The sequence below is a fragment of the Vigna umbellata genome, chromosome 9, assembly GCF_029865625.1.
Source record: "Vigna umbellata cultivar VRB3 chromosome 9, Vumbellata_1.0, whole genome shotgun sequence".
NCBI lineage: Eukaryota > Viridiplantae > Streptophyta > Magnoliopsida > Fabales > Fabaceae > Vigna > Vigna umbellata.
The window spans coordinates 46864322-46884679 of record NC_142173.1 but is presented as its reverse complement, the minus strand read 5'-3'; the positions used below and the strand labels follow the sequence as shown (position 1 = coordinate 46884679).

Below are 20358 nucleotides of genomic sequence, written 5' to 3'. Positions count from 1 at the left end.
TAACTGTTCTTTTAATCTTTCTTTGGTAATAAAATAAACATAATCTTATCTCCAAATCCCCAACTGCTTTTCACCAAACACAGTGCAAATTTCTGGATTTTGTGTCTTGTAGATTCCGGAAAATAGAGATGGGTAATGTTATTAACATTATTAACATGATTGGAATCTTTTGACTGTGCTTCATTTGATTAGATATTGAAGGTGTTTTTGGATTTAAGAGATGTAAAAGTACGTTATTTTTTTTTTTAATTTCAAGTCAAAAGCACTGAAAAGTTATTTTTTTTAAATGAATAAGAGATAATAAAAATATAAATTTCATTTATTTTATTTGAAATAAGTAAATAAATAAGTTTATTGAAGAAAAATATTACTTTTACTTTTTAAATAAAATTATGTTAAACATAATTATAAATTTTGATATCTTCACTAATATTCCAAAGTCTACAAATTATTTATCATTATATGAAAATTTATTAAAATAAAATAAAAAATAAAAAGTACGAGAGACTATACCAAATTCATAATAAATATAATTTATTATATTATTTTCATAAATGATACAACCATAGTTTCCTTGAATATTTGAAAATTTTCAATACAAAAGAATTAAGAAAATATATGCTTCTTATATATTTCTAGCCATAAACACTAATTTTTCAATTTGAAAAATAGCATAAAAAATCACAATTGGATGATGAAATCTTTTATGATTTTTCAACTTTCAAATCATTCAAATAATTGCATTTTGATAGTCACTTCATTTACTTTAAGCAAATGACTACAATGAGACTTCATAAATTGAATAATCAAATTCCAAAAAAAAAAAAAAAAGTGCAAATCATGAAAAGATTCATTCAACCATACCCATAGCAATAGAATAATGAAAAAACAAATAAGAGAAAGATTCAACATTATTGTCACACAAAAAACACCACACAAAGAATACCTAAAGCATAAAATCATTCATTCTTTTTAACATTCGAATTAATATGTAAATTACCATACAACAACTTTCAAAGAACTAAAGGTTTAACTGGTGGCACCTCATCTAACCAAATCAAGTTTCCTCAATCCATACATTCCATACCAGAAGAGCAAAACTAATTTGTAACTTTTTGAGAAAACATACAAGTATCATCTAGAATCCAATTAGGTACATTATCTTCCTCATCAACTATTAAAAAAGAAAATTCACATTCATTTGTAACAAAAGAAGGAAAGTTTCAATGAGTACTTGTACAAACCAAACTAACAATAGATAAGGATGATAAAGCAAGGCGGGTCGCACTAGGCCGACACACAAGCCCACACAAAAAATGCAGGACATGATGAGATTTCAAGTCCACCAACCCACAACCTATGCAGGCTTGGGACGGGGTAGGGCGAGCAAGCCAACGACACGCATAAAAAAATAATATTGCACCTGTGTATGTTGGTTACTTTCCTTATAAACTTCTATAAGACATTCCAAATTCTTGTATGAGTGGAAAAAAAACCACTATTATGTATACTAAATATGCTAAAATCTCAAGAATTCATCATACATATTAAATTAAATTAAGAATATAAATATGATGAAAATGTTGAATTATTAATTTAGCATTCATCTCCCAAAGTCTCTGCTTAATGAACTTGTTAAAGTTTTCCAATTTAAAGGCTTTATCACAAGAAATTATAAGAAAAAGGGAGTCAACCCACAAAGTTGCCTACCAAGACTTATGTAGGGTATATAAGACTATTGACCCTTATTTTCAAAGCGTCACATTTTATAGACCAATTATGGGATGGATTTAAACGGGTCGGAACAACATGCATTGTCACCCTAAGAAGAGAATATAGCTTTATTTTATCAAAATAAGAAATTTTAGCCAATTTAAATGGACAAATATTACAATACCAACAATCATTCCAAATATCAATATAATCACTCTTACTTAATGTCCAAAAAATATTTTTAAAAATAATATTATATACCTCTTTAATATCATCCAAATTAACCATGATTTAAATAATATTTATTTCTTAAGTCATATGTTTAAATTAGGAGATATAAAATACTGTAAGATGGTGATAATATAAATCTTTTAAATTTTCTATTTTAACTATTATTATTATTATTACTATTATTATTATAATGGTAAGAATTCTTAGTATACTATTTCGTATACTGTATTTGTTTCAAGTTCCTTTTAGGATTAGGGTTTATGTTGCATAAATGAAACCCTAGCTGAGAATAATGTTTAGAGTTAGATAAAACTCGCAAGACAACAACGAAGATGTGGTTCTGTGATGTATGAATGCGAGAAGCAGAGAGAATGAAGATGTATGCTCTTGTTGAAGAAGTCTCGAGAATGAGAAGTGAAAACTGAGAGATGGAGATGAGACGGGTGCGCGAAAATGAAAAGAGATGTTTGAGGACGAGAATGAAGTTTCGAAATGAAAAGAAAAGGTGGTTTGCACCTATTATGATAGGTGTTTCAATATCTATAATAATATATTTTTACCATAATTTTCATTTTGTCACCGATCGTGTCCAACTTATTATAATAGGTGACTTTTTTTACCTGTCATAATACATGTAATTTATATTACGAAAATGTCACGGTTAAACTTATTATAATAGGCTTCTTAAAATACATCATAATATATTTTATTTTTATTACAAAATTATCATTAGTCAATATACAATATAGTATGATAGGTGAATTTCACCTATCATAATAGTCCATCATGAAATCCTTTTTTTCACTAGTATTCATAACTAAGCAAGTTGTATTTTCATCCTTATCCATCAATAGACAAATACTTGCACTTTTGTATGTTAAAATACTGAAATTTATACACACAAAACATATAAAAAAGAAGATGAAACAATGTTATAAGGATAAATTAGTTTTGATTATTTCAATTATGTTTTAGTAAATCAGGTGATGAATGTTTCACATCATAGAATTTGCAAAATGATTTTTCTTCTTAAAAATATTGTATGAAAATTTGAATTTTTTTAATCGTTTTTAAATAAGTTTTTTTAAAAACACTATTTTTAAATTACTTATAATTTTCAATGAGTTTCTTTTTATTATATCTTTATTATATATTGCACTTTACAATTATATGAAAATGAGAATTATTGCAATAATATTCAAGTAAATCAAGTCTTAAAATTGCATCTTGTCTTTCATGAGATCCAAAAGACACTAACATATAATTTATCATAAGAAATCTATTATCAGATAATATTAATGAAAGATTATAAAGAATAATTAAAACAGGCTTATTTAAGTTTTAAATCCATTATAAACTTGAACATCTTTACTTGATTCATAATAATTTTTTTTAGTCTATTGAATACTAAAAAAAATTATACTTTTTGAATAGTTTCTCTTTAATTTTTATATTAATTGGTGACATGATTATTATTTGTCTCCTCAACTTGCTTAGTTGTAGTCGTACATATATTTTATAATTTATAGTAATATTATCAATTGAGCTTCCGCTTCAACAATTACTTTATTAATAATATGAGACTTTGATGCCAATTATTAAATTGACTGTATATTATTAAATAAAATAATTTATAAATGATAGTTGAGACACAACTATCTCTACACTCTTTAAGAACATAACAATTTATACATTCTGATTTGATTGTAATTTTATCGTAAAATTATTGATACACTGCACAACATAAACAATTTATGAATTTAATAGTTAGATTTTAGGTTGCGATATTTGTTATTTTAAGTTAAAAATTTATTAGAATAACTAAATATATAATTTTTTTTGTAACTGATATTCTTTATTACTTGAAAAACAATAAATACATTGAAAGAATATAATTTGATGTAAGTTATGATCGTAACTAAAAAGGGAACATATTCTATTTCGAACTCATAAGTGACATAATAAAATTACATGGTCTAAATATTAGTGTAAAAGAAAACTTTTTTGGTCTCCTATACCTATGTTAATTCAATATTTGACATAAAATAATCAAAATTAAAATTTTTCGGCGTGGAAATTTCAAGTTGGATCTTATGTATTGAATTAAATTAGTTTCATCTTAAATACGAATTTTAAATACAAATTGGCATAATATAAAACGTTACGAAATACTAACATTGCAATCATAGAAATTATCATAATTTAAATAATGATAACCTCCTCTCTAAGTTTAGAAGACTACCAATGTATTCTTTTATATATATATTCTAATTAATTCTTATAAAATATTAAATAAAAATATATTTACTATATATTACAAAAATGTTAGAAATTTTTTCCACATATCAATTCAAAACATGGATACAAGTAGATAATATAAAGTTTTCGTAAATTAAATTAATTCTAGATTTATTTCCCAAATAATATAATAGTTTAATTTGTAAATAGTATTTTATTACTAAAAGATCAATTGAATTATTTAATTTTTAAAATCAGTTAGTTATACGTATTGTTCTAATAACTTAGCATATAAAACAACAGATAAGAAGCAAGTTTTACTGTGTAATCGTTTTTATTTTTTCTTCTAACTTTTGTCTGTATCTGTTTATAAATGAGCTGAGACACCTCTTGTAAGGACTTGGATTTGAGTCAGCAAAAAGGGGATGACAAGTGGCAAAAGATGAGAGGTTGAGTACTTTAAAATAAAATTACATTAGTTTTGAAACATTGATTTTTAACTCATTCCTCTTGTCTGAGAAACCATTCCTCTTCCTGCAAGCTCTCTCCTCCTCCCATATCTTCTCCCTTTCCATTCTTCACACTGAACCATTAAGTTCTCGATTAGGTGCCGCCCCAACGATCACAGAGTAGCGGGTCTTGCTCTTAGTCGATCCTTTTCTCTAATCAGAACCGGTAAGAAAACCCCCTTTCTCATGTGCCCTAGGGTTGTAAGCATGTGATTGAACTTGATGCATGCAACCCATTTCGTTTTCTTCCGTAATCTAGCTTCTATTTGGTTCTAAGATTCGTTTTCTATCATCAATTGATGATTTCTAGGTGATTCTAACATTTGGAGAGTGCAAGCAAGTGGTCTAGGGTTCCTACTTGAGCTTGGTTGTCTACACTAGAGGTAAGGGGAGCTAGTTCTATTCTTGATTTTACTGTGTGGAGTGAATGCATGATAAAATTTTGAAATGGTATGTTGTGGAAGCATGAACTTGGTTCTAGTAAACTTGAAATGCATGTATGGAAGTGTGTGTTATGTGATTTTGGTGATTGATGTCTATAAACTGTTTGGAATGACTTAGAATGATGGAATTGGGTATGTTGGAACTGTTTTGGCGTGAAAATTCTGTGGTAGTACTGTTAGAAAGGAAATAAAGTGTCTTTAGGATCAATTTTAGGCCATTTTAGAGGAAGTGAGGTAGGGATTTTGAGTAAATGAAGGCTGCAGTGTTCCTGGACTGTTTGGGCAGCCTAGACAAGTCCATTGTGACTTGTTAGAAGCATAACAGTAGTCGAAAACAGGTTCCAAGTAGTAGAATCAAATTTGGGTCCCTAAGTTGTTGAAGTTAGTGTTTTGGAGCTGAAAGTGAACTTTAATCACTTAAAAATGGTAGTAGAAATGTTTAGAATCATTTGGATAAGTTTAATTAAGTCTAAAACGAGAATTAAGAGTCTAAGAAGTTGAGAAAAGTGGTTAGAAATGGTCAAGGGAGGTTCTGTACCATTCTGCAGAATTCTGAGAATTCTGCAGAATTAAATTCTGCAGAATGCGCAAGCTGACCGTTCGTCCATGTCGGATTTGAACGCTCGGTCATGCCATGTGCTGAGTAGCGTTCGGTCATAATGTTTAGGCAATTAGCGTTCGTCCTTGTCTGGAGAGCGTTCGGTTTTAGGGGATGATATTAATAGCGTTCGGTCATTGGTTTAAATAACGATCGCTCAAGTTATGGTTTAGTAACGATCGCTCAAGTTATGGTTTAGTAACGATCGCTCAGGTGTTGGTTAGTAGCGTTCGTTCATTCGCTGGTTTAGTAGTGTTCGTTCATTCGCTGGTTTAGTAGCGTTCGGTCAGGGGTTGAATTAGTAGCGAGCGTCCATAGGTAGTAGCGAGCATTCATATTGGTGGCGTTCGGCCTTGGTTAAGTTGCGATTTTGAACGTTCGGCCTTAAGTTTGTATTCTTAAGGTTGAATCTTAAGCGTCCGGTCTTGATATTGGTTAGTGATCGCTAGCGCTCGGTCTTCATGAGGTTTGATCGTTGAGCGTTCGTCCAAACAAAGTCCGCCCAAGGGCTTTTGGCGCTCGTCCAAGTAGTTCGTCCAATGGGTTAGGGCGTTCGTCCAAACAGTGTCCGCCCAAGGGCTTTTGGCGCTCGTCCAAGTAGTGTTCGTCCAGTGGTGATATTTTCTGTTATGTTTTCTCTCATTCTAGTAAGTTATGTTATTTAAATATTTCGGTTACAATTTATGAATGCATCTTCATGTGATCCAGATTGGTTGAAAGTGTATGGTTATAAGTGGTTTACGATGTACATTGTTGATCCAAAAGGAATATTATGAGATTTAAAATGGTCAGATTGAATCGAAAATTTAGATCTCTCGGTGGGATCAGTTAGTGTATTGAATGAATGTAAGAGGCTTCCATATGGGGGGTTATCCCTAACACTCCAACGGTCTTTCATTCTCACTTAGAGAGGATTGACGCGTGTGGTGGGAGTAGTGGGAGGTCCTAGGGTAGACGCTATCACTGGAGGTCTATTCCGCGGTAACGGACTAGCCTTGTGTATGGTCGGGTGGAACCCCTCGGCAATGGCTTTGCAAAGCAGTAAAGGCCATCACAAGTGCACAACCCGCCCCAGCTCTACATACATTCTATGTCCGGACGTGTCTAGAGTCTTAACATGATAGGATGCTTGTCTTGATGAGTTTTATGAAATAAATGCTTATGTTTATGATGACTAAGGTGTTTATGTGCGTATGGATATTCTGGGAAATGCTAGATTGATTGAAAATGAATTGTATGATTGTTTGAGACCTAGCTCACCCTTGCATTTGTATGTGTTGCATGTGTTTGCTTTCCCCCTTGTGATGATCATCCAATCCTTTGGATGTGAGCAGTAGGTGATGATGTACCTTTGGAGCAAGCTTTGGAAGTTGAGGAAGACCCAGCACCTAGTGCTTAGGATTTCTACTAGCTCTTATGTTAAATAGTTCTTCATTTTGAAAGACTTCTAGACTTCATTTTATCATGATCTGTATTTTGGAAACACTCTTTAGGTCCCATTGAATCTTTATTCAATCATGTATTTTGGAGAATTATGAACTTGTACTTAAGTTTTAAAACTTCCCAGCCAGACTTGGATAACTGTACTCCTTAATCCTATCTATTGTGTACTCTTAACTGCTTACTATTATTATAATCGATGCATTCTACATATATACATTGCTATATATTTTGGGATGTCACACCTCTTATTAATATAATTTTTTCTTGCTAATAAAAGAAAAAAAAACAAAACAATGGATAACAAAAAATTTAAATTTTAACTGTATATGAAATTTATTTGATGTAATTTTCAAATTATAATAAAGATAACACGGGAACTTTTAAGCCTATAATATAATGATTAATTTAAGACTATAATATAATTCTTAATTTAAATTTTAAAATATCTACATTATGAAATAATAATAATTTAGAATATAATATAAATATTAATAAGAGCAGCATAAAATCTTATAAATTTTTTTTATAATTATTCTATCTTAATAATTATACTTGTGCAGCAACTCAAAATTTTAAGAAATATGGAATCAAATTGAACTTTTCAATATAACATAATTAAATAAAATAAATATAAATGTAATTTAACTTATAAAACTTTATAATCAATTTCACAATGTTTCAGGGTATTATTTAGGGTTTATGGTAATTCAATACATAGGCACAGTCTGAGAAATTTTCAGGAAGAACTCAATGATGGCGAATGGTGGGTCCCCATGGGACGTGCCTCTTTGGTTACTTTTGTATAAATTGAAGTATCAGTTTCCCTCTCGCTCACACACAAGCCCCTGCGAGAGCAATGTGCACAGCCATGGACTCTGATGAAGTATTCGTGAGTTTTTCCGACACCGTTTTTGGCTTTTGGGAGGATCTCCAGGAGCCGCCGGAAAATTCAACCAACTCCGGCAAACTTCTTGGTGACGACGATGAAAAACTTTGTTCTGTGGAAAACGATTACAAAGCTTTCTGGGAAAAACAATACCTCCTTCTCCAGGTATAATTTCATTCACAACAACGCCAATTACTCAATGGATTCTACTTTTATTTTCCCATTTTGATCCACCAAAATTAATTATGAAGTCTGAATTCCGATTGTGTCAGAATAGTTTGCATATGTGAAGAAAATTTTTCATCTTACTTACTAATGCTGTACCTTGTTTGCTAGATTCAAGCTAACAATTCCAAAATAGTATGAGAGCATTTAGCGATTATTATATTGGATCACCCATGTTTGTGTCCAGTTTTATGAATTTAAAAACTCAAAATGTGATAGATGTATGCTGGTATCACTCAAAATAGTGTGTGTGTGTGTATATATATATATATATATATATATATATATATATATATGTATGTATATATATATATATATATATATATATATGTATGTATGTATGTATATATATGTATGTGTGTATGTATATATGTATGTGTGTATGTATATATGTATGAATATATATATAAATGGAGAGGCAATTTTCTTATTAGTTTATGTTGAATTGGTTGAAGTAGAATAAACTTTATCCTTCGTAATGATCTAACTTAATTCTACTGGTTTGAGTAGAAATATAATTTTCTTAAATATGCATACTGATTTTCTGAAATGATATGTATAAGAAAAAGACTGGTACACAGGTAAAGCAGTTGAAGTTTGTGACATTCTGTTTTTCCATTTTTATAGGCAACCTTATGCGGGAGTAGCTCGATTGAGACAAGAGTTCGGCAAGCTACGAAGGAAGTTCTAACAGAGTTAAATATGTGGGATATGCAGTGCCTTTGCCGGAGAGAAGTGAATGTTAAGAGCTGTAGGAATTGCTTGAGGAGGGAAATATGTGATCGTTTGTTGAACCTTGGTTACAACTCTGCTCTTTGCACATCTAAATGGAGAACTTCCTCGGAAATCCAAATATCAGGTATACTATCATGAAAAATATTTGGTTAAAATACACTTATCTTCTTAACTTTTTCTCCACTTTTGTCTTTAACACTGAAAAAGGCTCTCTTAGAAGGTGCCAAGTGTTAATTAATGAACCAAGCAAATGTGGTTATAAAAATGGAATTTGTTTTCAGAAATAATACTTTTAGAAATATATGAGTTGTGTCCAGAAATAATTTGTAATGTTTGAAACAAACTTATTTCTGAGAACTGTGGCTAAACTAATCTGCATATTTTATGTTCTTACATATGAATAATTTTAGAAAATGTTTTTACTGACACCTGCATCATCAATTATGAAAGTGTAAAATTTTCAAGTGGGCCTCATTTTTTACTACTGAAACAAACCAAAGAGATTAGGGAGGAGATTTAAATTTTTTAAAAAACCAAATCAAAGCAAGTTGTATTTTACCAAAAAAAACATCACTCCATGAACATGTATTGAATCATTAATATTTCAACCTTTTTACAGCCCCTATGTATGAAAACCTGCTTGATAAATAATTTAGTAATTTCATTTCAGAGAAAGTGAACCTGTGAGTAATTTCTAGTGTGACGTATATGTGGGGCAGGACTTAAGGACAACCATATATGTTCATTACATATGTCTAATGTAACTTGTATTATTTAAATTACAAAGGTAGAAACATGGTGATAGGTGGGACAGGTCTGAAGGGCAGCCATAAGTTTGTATTACATATTAACTGAACTTAAAAGTAATCAAGTTGGTTTTTAATATTATTGATAATCTTTTCAGGGGAGCATACTTATCTGGAAGTAAAGGATAACTCAAACACTAAAAGAGAAGTAAAAGTGGTAATTGAATTGAATTTTCGAGCAGAATTTGAGATGGCACGTGCTAGTGAAGAATACAACAAATTAATGAACAGGTTACCTGAGGTATTTGTGGGAAAAGCGGAGAGGTTACAAGTCATAATTAATATTATGTGCTCAGCTGCAAAAAAATGCATGAAGGAAAAGAAAATGCACTTAGGACCTTGGAGAAAACTAAGGTACATGCAAGCAAAGTGGCGTGGCATGACAGATAGAAACAAAACAGTGCCACTTCCCACTGTTTACAGTTCAAGACCACGAAAATATAAGGCTTCCATGCTCACTTGCGATTTAGTAGAAAATAGGCTTCACCGTGTTGTACTTTGCTGAGGTTGTGTGATTGGAGATGCTGAACAATTTCACCCCACTTGAACAATTTTCGTAGCATAGGATCTATGGTTGTGGCCGCGTTTGTTGTGAAAACAAACAGGTTTAATCTGAGGACGGTGAATTTGCATTTGGAAGTATATAATGGAAGCTAAAGAATAAGTTTTCCTGTCAAATCATTGATATTGAAAACTTCCTGATTAATCCTGAAGTTTTAATCATAATCATCAATGTTATCAAGTGAAGATATAAGGTTGATTTGGCGATGAAGTTAGAAAAAAAAAATGGAAAAGGTTGGAAATTTAATTTTCTTCATTTACTTTGAAAAGATATATGGTTAATTTCATGAGTTTGAAAAGAATAACGAGAGAAATTATGGTTCAATTCCTTCTAAGTATTGAAGTTCAATTTTTATTTTACCCATTTTTGTTGAATTTAATCTTCATTTTTGTCTAATTTCTCTTCAAGAATGATATGATATATGTGTGAGGATAAGAGGTACGAGGTTCATTTTATTATTTTTTAGTTTTGAATAATTCTAATAGGTTATCCTAAAATTCGATGTGTTCTTCCCAGGAATTAGGTTTGACATATTTAAGAAACCTAATTGATAATTTGAATTTATAATCTATTAACATGTTTCTGTATCTGAATATAGGTTAATAGAAACTACTACTATTATTGTTATTATTATTATTATTATATAAATTATAATTAAGACTGCATGGTTCTAAAAGAGAGGTAATTCACTCATCAAATAATTAAGTATAATACCTAATAATCAATCATTATTCAAATAAATATCTTTCCCACAATAATTTAAATAGAAAAATAATTGGCTGTTTTCTTGTAATCAAACCAACTGTATGAACAATACTTTTAAAACAAACAAATGAATTTGAAATCCACTAATTATTCTTAATCAATCAAGATGCTCAATTAATTAAATTTTAAATATATTACTATTTGACGAACTTTTTTTATCTTAATTTCTCAATAAATTAGATTTTAAAGATTAATTGGATCAACTTTTCACTAATTATTTAATGGTTTAATAATTTCGGACGTTCCGTACGAGTCTCAAATAGATTTTTATATTTTAATTGATTTTAGTTAGACTTTTCTTTTGAAAAATTGATTCAATTTGGATCTCGATAATTGGATTAGATGACATTAAAATTTTTGTGAATTAACTTGCTAACTGACAGATTTTGGTTATGAAATTTTTTGATTCTAAGTTTTAAATAAGTTAAATTTAATAAAACGTCACTTTATATTTTAAATTACACAATTAAATAATTCAGGAATTCACTTTATAGAATGTAACTAATAAAGTAAGTCTTTATTATGATTAAGATTGAATATGTGGGCCATGAATAGACAGAGAGATTTCATTCGAGGGAGTTGCTCCCTCCACCCCCACGCATCTCTTCCTCCACCTCCCCTTTACTTTTTTGCTCCTTCCTCTACTTTTCCTTTACTATTTTGCCCCTCAGTAACATTTTATTTTAAAAATTATTGTTTTTAATTTTATTCATTTATAACATATTTCAGTGATAACCTACGTAGTTCCTTGTATGAGTAAAATATTTTTCTGCAAAGCTTGGTGATCGTGAAAAGAATTATCAAGCAATCTTCCTCTTGTTCTCGGTGCAGTACGTGGTGCAGTGCGTTTATGGTGTAGTGTTCTTATTGTGATTCCTCTCCAGGTACGTAGTCATAATCCTTCCTATAATCCCAAACCCTAAACCTTTCCCATACTTCCAATAATCTTTTTAATATCCAAGCCTGTAATCTTTGCATGAGGAGTAAAATAAAATCGAAACGTAAAAGGAACATCTGGACGGATGACATCCTTCAACGGACGTCAACATCCGTTGAAGGCGAAACGGATGTCGACATCCGTTTTGCCTTCAACGGATGTTGACATCCGTTGAAGGATGTCATCCGTCCAGAAACAGTTTCCTTTTACGTTTCGTTTTTATTTTATTTGTTTATTTTATTTACAGTAACTTATATTTAAATTTATAATTTTAAATGTTATATATGGTTAGTTTTTAAACGTAATAATTTTGTTAAAATATGAATTTGTTATAGATGATTTTTGTATCTTTAATTCTTTAATAATTTGATAATTATATAAAAAAATTATTTATTACTCTATTTATATCAAATATATAATTTAATTATATTAATATTTTTATATTTGTTTGATTAATTATTAATTATGTTAATAAGGGTCATTATAATTTTGTAGGTGATTATTATTAAAAATGAATGAATATCTTCATATGGATTCTCAGATTGGTTGTAGTTTGAAATCTGATTTGTCTTCATCAATTAGCAAAGTTGTAGAGAGAGATTTAACAAATAGATTTACAACAAATGAAATATTTCATTCACGGGAGCACTTAATTCAATGGGTAAGAGGGATGGCTTTTGATTTAGGATTTGTTGTGGTAATAGTAAGATCTGACATAGCTACTGGTGTACGGGGAAGAAAAACGTATGTCAAGCTTGGATGTGAAAGAGGGGGAAAATATAGGAAATACAAAGCTGATGCAGTGGCTAGTGTATACGGCACTCGTAAATGTGAATGTCCGTTTAGATTAAAGGGTAAACCATGTTCAGATGGGGCCGGATGGGTGTTGAAGGTGATGTGTGGACATCACAACCATGAGTTGGCTGAAACTTTAGTGGGTCACCCTTATGCTGGCAGGTTAAATACGAGTGAGAAGTCATTACTGGTTGATATGACAAAGAGTAAAGTTACACCTGCAAATATTTTATTAACACTCAAACAAAATAATGATCGAAATGTGACAACGATTAAACAAATCTACAACGCAAGGCATGCGTATAAACGATCATTAAGAGGGTCCAGAACTGAACTACAACAACTTATGATGTTGTTGGATCGGGATAAGTACATTCACTGGAGTAGGTGTGTTGATGATTCAAAGGTTGTTACTGACTTGTTTTGGACACATCCTGATGCGGTGAAATTGTTAAACTCATTTAATGTTGTATTTATGATGGATTCCACATATAAAACAAATAGATATAGACTTCCGTTGCTTGAGATTGTGGGTATGACGTCTACAGGGTTAACCTTCTCAGCAGCATTTGCTTTCTTGTCTACTGAAAGGCAGAGTAATTTCACATGGGCTTTGGAAAAGCTGAAAGGTTTATTTTTAACATCTGAGGGTGGTCCTAAAGTTATTGTGACTGACCGAGACTTGGCTTTGATGAATGCCATATCAAGTGTATTCCCTGAGTCATATCAGATGTTATGTCGGTTCCACATCCTTAAAAATGTTAAAGCTAAATGCAAAATGTTAGTTCATTCTACTGAGGTTTGGGAAGTGTTGATGGATGCATGGGAAAATGTGATGGATTGTGCTGATGAAAGCTTGTTTGCTGAGTATGTGAATGGTTTTGAATACGCAAGCAGATCATGGCCTTTGTTCTTTGAATATGTTAATCAGAATTGGATTATTCCGTACAGCACATACTTTGTAAAGTTCTGGACGAACAAAGTAATGCATTTAGGGAACACAACCACAAATAGGTATGTTGTAATGTTATTTTATTTATTTGTTTTGTAGATAAATATTTATTTGTACTTGTTGAAGTTTTTTTTTTGTTTCAGGGCTGAATCTGCTCATTGGAGCCTGAAGAAAGTTCTGGGCAATAGTATGGGTGATTTGTGTTCTTGTTGGGATAGTATTCATAACGTCATTATCTTACAACACAACAAGATTAAGGCGTCATTTGAAAGTAGTTTGTTGCTCAGGAGTGACTATTTTAAAGGCTACATATATAGAGAACTTATTGGGCGTGTGTCTCGATATGCATTGGATCTCATTGCTAAGGAATTGAAAATAGTGCAGCAGATAGGATTGGGCTCCTCAAAGTGTGGATGCGTATTGAGACGTACATTTGGTGTCCCATGTGCATGTGAATTAGCACGATATGATCCTAGGATGATCCCTATAGGTGAATTTCATATCATGTGGCGAAGATTGCATTTCTCAAATGTTGAATTAAATGAAACTAAGCCTCAGTTATCCATTAAAGATGAGTTGAAACAAGTAGAAGAACGATTCAATGAGGTTGACATTGGCGGTAAAGTCACCATCAAGCAGAAGTTACTTGAAATTGTTTGTCCTACATTGACATCAATGGTCCCTCCATTACATAAAGTCAAGACAAAGGGTGCACAAAAAAGTAAAGTTAAACGAAGTGAAAGGTCTACTACGCGGGATCCATCATATTTTGAGTATGTGGACGCCTTTCATTCAACCATAGAATCTTCATCTGTGAGAAGTAAATTACAATCAAAGCCAAAACCAATGAAGAAAAGGAGAGTTCCAATGATAGACCAGTTTCATTCTACTACTCACCCCTTCATTATGGACGTTGTTGATGTTGTGGCTGATGGTCACTGTGGGTATAGATGCATTGCTGCGTTGTTGGGACTCGGAGAAGATTCATGGCCCGTTGTGAGGAATGAGTTGTACAAAGAACTGAGTGCATGGCGTGATGAATATGCAAGCCTAGTAGGAGGCTATGATAGACTAGAAGAACTGAGGTCCTTTGCACAAAGGGTTGGTGCAGTCACTGTCTGCGGTAAGTGTTTCCCGTTTTATGTAGTTTCTTTATTGCACAAAGGGTTTTTTCTAACAACTTTTATTCGTAACAGGCTAACACGAGCAAGTGGATGACATTACCAGACATTGGTTATGCAATTGCTAACCGATATAACGTTATCTTAGTGTGTTTGTCATACTCTCAAAATTATACTATCTTTCCACTACGTTCCACACCACCTTCTGATATCACTCAACATCGCTTAATTTGTATAGGACATGTTCATGGATGTCATTTTGTGCAGGTAAGTGCATTTTGCTATGAATTTATTTTAAAATTACTTATCACTCAATTATATTTTGTTATTTGTATAATGTAGGTTAAGCTACAAGAAGGTTGTCCGTTGCCCACGGTGAATATCATGTCCTCAACCCACTGTTATCCTGAGGCACGAGCGTGGTCATCTATTTATACTAGTAGGATGCACGCATTTGAACAGTTGATGGACATAACAACATCTTATGTTGACTTAGGTGATTCATGATATTTATATTATGTATGAAGATATGTAGAAATACACTATTATATTTTGTTATTTAAGTACTTATTGTCAGTATTCATGATAATTATATTTTTATTATTCGTGATATTTATGTAGTATTTATTTATATATGATCATATTTATATTACTCGTTGTTAATTAAGTTCTTTTTTTTTTCCACTTAAACATATAAATATTTGATCATCTATATAACCAATATAAAAGAACATGTAACCCAAAATGAAAACATTGAAATTATAAGAAATTATAAATGTCTATTACAAATACAAAGATAATATAAAGTTCTGTAATACATAATCAGATAAAGGAAATATAAAGTCCTATCAATTAGACGTCGACCGTCTACCACGCACATGCCTCTGCTCTCTCCTAGGCGTGGAATATTCGTCGATGCCTTCATTAGCAATCTGAAGCAGGTCCACTGACACCTGATGTGCAACAGTACCCTCGGTGACATGACGACACGATATCAAGGACTGTAACATTCTCGCCATTCGCCTAAATCTAGCCTGCATTATAATTATATCAAACAATTAAATAAACAAGGTGATCAAAATTTAATAATATAAGCAATGAAAAATAATATACCAGGGCGCCAGATGGTGAAGGTGGAGACGATCTACGATGGGGTCGTGTCTCCCGTGGAACATCGGGGCGTTGTCTAGGTGCAAGAGCCGGTCGCGCGTCATCTGCAGCAACAATAATATAAGGATGCGAAACCCTTCTGAACCACTGAATGTACCCATCAACACAGTCAGAAGGGGATGCTGCATGTCTGACATTACTCACAACGTGAGCTCTGAAGTGCAACCACATATGATCAATGGCCACTACATCTGCATCTGGAACCGTAGTCGGTGATCGTGGAATGTCTTGCTGAAACCCAAATTGCCTCAGCACACGCTCAGGCAAATGACGCCAAAGGGTGTCACCAATCCGAATCCATCCAGAATACATACAGATGCCGAAGAATGGCCGAATGCCTCGATGCCCCTCATACGGATGCCATACAACTCCACTGTATGTCAGCGCATCCAACTGTGACCGAATCTCTGCGAGAGTGGAACTCTGTCTAGGGCTCTGCCACCTCATGGCACGTGGTGTGGTATCATCGTAAGAAGTCACCAACCGCCTCCTCCCCAAGCCAGGGAAATGTTCGTATATCCAACTCTAAAAAAATAATCATTCAATTAAATTACATCCATGTTCGAACATGGAAATAAATACATGAAATAAATGTCAAAGTTATAACTGTACCTGAAATAGAGTCAAATATCCAGCCATCTGCTTCGTGGACGCGAGACTTGCATCCCCGAGCTGCTCGTACAAATAGGCGAGTGCAGCAACACCCCAGGCATATCTGCCACACGCGTGTACGTCTCTAAATAACAATAAGTAAGACACGCGTATAGAACTGGCACTCTTATTTGCAAAAATCGTACATCCTACTAGATGCAACAAATATGCTCTAGCAGCATAGTCCCAATGCTGCGACTCACACCTCTGAACATATATCTCTCTAAGCCAGCTAAGTCTGACTTTCGGACCACGTGCGTCCTCCATCTCAGCACCTGCTGTGCCACCATCAACGCCGAGCAGTTGCACAAGGGCTGTACGAGCCTCCTCAAACTCCAACTCCTCCAAATCACACATTTGTCCCATCACGGGCAGGTGAAGTAATGTCGAGACGTCATCAAGAGTAATCGACATCTCCCCTATAGGGAGATGGAAACTACTGGTCTCAAAATGTCACCTCTCTATGAATCCGAGGAGTAACCCCTTATCAACGTAATCATAACAAATCCCTGTAAGAGGCATCAAACTGGAATTCAACACAATGTCTTGAATTCCCTTGTGGCATGGTCCTAACTTATTTACTTTTTTTCCGTGGGAGATCAACTTCAGTGTGTCCCCTCGATCCTACACATCAATATTTAATAAATTTTCTATTAAAAAAATAATAAAATAAATTTTCTATTAAAAAAATAATAAAATAAATTTTATTTTTGCACTCACCCGGCCTTGGGAAATAACATAAGCTACATGCTGAACATAGTGCGTCAGCAATGAATGATCGTGTGGACCTCCAGGAAATCCAGCGACATCCTCTTGTATGTCATGAACATCTGCATGCTCCTCTCCATGAGTCTCATACGCCTCATATGTTTGTTCCTCAACGGCTCGCTCCTCAGCTATGGGGTCATGCTGGATAGGAGATGCCCGACTTCTACGAGCAGAAACGGTAGGTCTTCTCCGAGCTTCGCCCTGCGACGAACTCTCTCCTCGAGAACTCTCACCTCGAGAATTAAAAGATGCACCACGTGTTCTTGCCATTTCTAACAATAATTTGTTTATTTAATTTCAAAAATTAAAATAAATTATTGTTTCAAATATCATTAATAAACTATAAAAAATGCAATTCAAAATAAATTAAACTAATAATAATTAATTTATTAACTTACAACAAAAATTAAATAAAAGAAACAATTAGCTAATTAATTAAAATAATATATTTAAATACATTTCCATTTAATTATTATTAAATTAATTATTATTACAAATACAAATTTACTATAAATAAAATAAATACAAATACAAATTTACTAATATTAAATAAATTAAATTGATAATATTTATTTTAAGAAATAAAAATAATTTAAATATATAAAAATTTTCGTATCTAATTCTTAATCAATTTATTTACAAACTACAAATAAAAAAATTTATAAAATATTCAAATAATAATCTAAGTCAAAAGAAAATTTAAAAACATTTAACAATAAATATATCAAATATATAAATATATATTTCAGTTATAATAATTTAAAAACAATTAAAAAAGTAAAAAAAAGTTCAGCAGAGCCGAAACGGATGTGGGATATCCGATTGGCCTTCAACGGATATCCCACATCCGTCAACGGAAGTCGGACATCCGTCGAAGGCAAACGGATGTCCCACATCCGTTTCAGCCTTTCCTGCACAGTAACATCGTCGACAAAGCACGGGGTGAAAGACCAACCTGGGACGCAGATCTGCTCGTTTCCTCCGCACCAGTGTTGCTCCACACCAAACGATCTTCTACAAAAACGAAAAACAAAGAAGAAATGGAGAAACAAATGGAGAAAGAAATGGAAAAAAATGGAGAAGTTGGAGACGGAAGTGAGAAGTCAGAGAGAGCTTACGGAAGTGAGGGAGAGTTACGGAAGTGGGAAGTGAGAAGTGAGAGATGAAAATGAAAGGTTGGTAGGTTTAGGAAAAAGTAAATTTAAATTAATTAAAATATTAAAATGAAAAAAGTAAAAAAATTTAACTTTAGGACATAATTGGAATTATATAAAATTGGGTTAGGACATAATTGGAATTATATAAAATTGGGGAGGTGGAGGGAGAAGCATGTGGGGGTGGAGGGAGCAACGCCCTTCATTCGATTGGGTTGGATTATTGTACAATAACCCAATAACATGAAAGTGCAACCAAGATAAACAAAAAAAGAGGGTTACCTCTTCGCCTTTTTTTTTCCTATATCTCCACATTTCAAAAATGCCATTCTTTAACGGATTTCAAATTTCAAATTTTTGAAATTTTTTTAAATTGGTTTCGAAATCTTTTTGAAATCATTTTAAAAAATATCAAAATCTGTTAAGAAAATTTTTTTCAATAAATTTCGAAATCCATTGAAGAATTTTTCGAAAACTCTAATGAATTTTGAAATTCGTTGAAGGCTTAGAAAATCTTTCAACGAATTTCGAAATCTGTTGAAATTTTTTCTTAACATATTTCAAAATTCGTTAAAGAAAAGAAATGGAGATGTAAGATTTTTTTAAATGTATAAGATAGTTTTAAAATTCAATTAGTTTTATCATGTGTAATTAATCATTGTACTCTTATATTTAGCAGAGAAATAACGTGAGATGACAGTAGTGGAAGACTCACACCACCGCTACGTCCTTTCTGTCCTCCCCGCCGATGGGTCGCCGCTTTCCCAAGCCCAGTGCGACCACACCTACTACCTCTTGCTCCAATTCGACTGCCAGGAGAACCCCTTCGTGCTCTCCCACATCCACCAGCTTCGCGAAAACTTCTCCCACTTGAAGGGTGACATCTAGCGTGACTTTCGCAGGTGCCATTCTCGAATCCATATGTTTTGCAACGCCATCGCTGGGTGTGTCGTTGTTTCTGTCACCGTAATTGTCGCTTCGTGATCTTCGCGAACGTCGTGGAAGGCGTCGTGGTGCCACTGAGAGTGGTCGGTTTCTCTCTTGAAGGCTTGCGACGCCAAATTGTTTCGAGTAAGGAGAAGACTCAGCAAAGCGAGAAAGAGGGAGGGAGATTGACCGACTGTGTGAATAAAAAAAAATGACATGACAATCACCTTTAGCCACCTCAGCTAATTTTTAACACCGTTAATTTTGGAGGACGAAAAATTAAGGTTTTTTTAAGGAGAAAGACCAAAATGTAGCTTAATTTGAAAAGGAAACTAAAAACAAATTTGTTTGATAGTTTAGGGACTAAAAACATATTTAACCATTTTTTTTAATATTGGAACAAAACATGTCCACTTAATTAATAAAACTTGTTATTTGTTTTTAAAAGTTCAGTTCAGAAATTATCTTTCTAAACTTTAAAAATGTTTGAATAAGAATTTCTATAATTTTAGAAAATTAAAATACGTTAAATTCAAATTGTATTTGTTTTAAATTTTAAATGTTTTATTTAGATAAAATAATTTAAATTCTTTAAATTTTTTTATTAAATAACATTTAACAATTTAAAAACATCAATTAGTAATGTTTTTTAATTACATTGATTGAGATTATTATTTGTATTTTATCATTGTCACTATATAAACAAAGCAAATATGTATTTTAATATAA

General features: G+C 32.4%; 3 protein-coding genes across 3 annotated transcripts; 2 read left to right on the top strand and 1 right to left on the bottom strand.

Annotated features, from left to right (window-relative positions):
• The first annotated feature begins 7936 nt into the window (after positions 1–7936).
• On the top strand, positions 7937–10616 carry LOC124820096 (uncharacterized). Its single transcript, XM_047291727.2, has 3 exons — positions 7937–8226; positions 8914–9145; positions 9926–10616. Exons 1-3 carry the CDS (start codon positions 8032–8034, stop codon positions 10330–10332), a joined length of 834 nt encoding a protein of 277 aa, XP_047147683.2. The 5' UTR covers positions 7937–8031; the 3' UTR covers positions 10333–10616.
• Positions 10617–12986: 2370 nt separating this feature from the next.
• Positions 12987–15502, top strand: LOC148193707 (uncharacterized). Its single transcript, XM_088098424.1, has 4 exons — positions 12987–13928; positions 14613–14948; positions 15035–15226; positions 15302–15502. The coding sequence occupies exons 1-4, from the start codon at positions 12987–12989 to the stop codon at positions 15464–15466; spliced, it is 1635 nt and encodes a 544-aa protein (XP_087954550.1). The 3' UTR covers positions 15467–15502.
• A 1739-nt stretch (positions 15503–17241) lies between these two features.
• Positions 17242–18583, bottom strand: LOC148193706 (uncharacterized). Its single transcript, XM_088098506.1, has 3 exons — positions 18504–18583; positions 17501–17820; positions 17242–17289 (listed from the first exon to the last, which is right to left on the bottom strand). Exons 2-3 carry the CDS (start codon positions 17816–17818, stop codon positions 17242–17244), a joined length of 366 nt encoding a protein of 121 aa, XP_087954632.1. The 5' UTR covers positions 17819–17820; positions 18504–18583.
• Positions 18584–20358: the final 1775 nt, after the last annotated feature.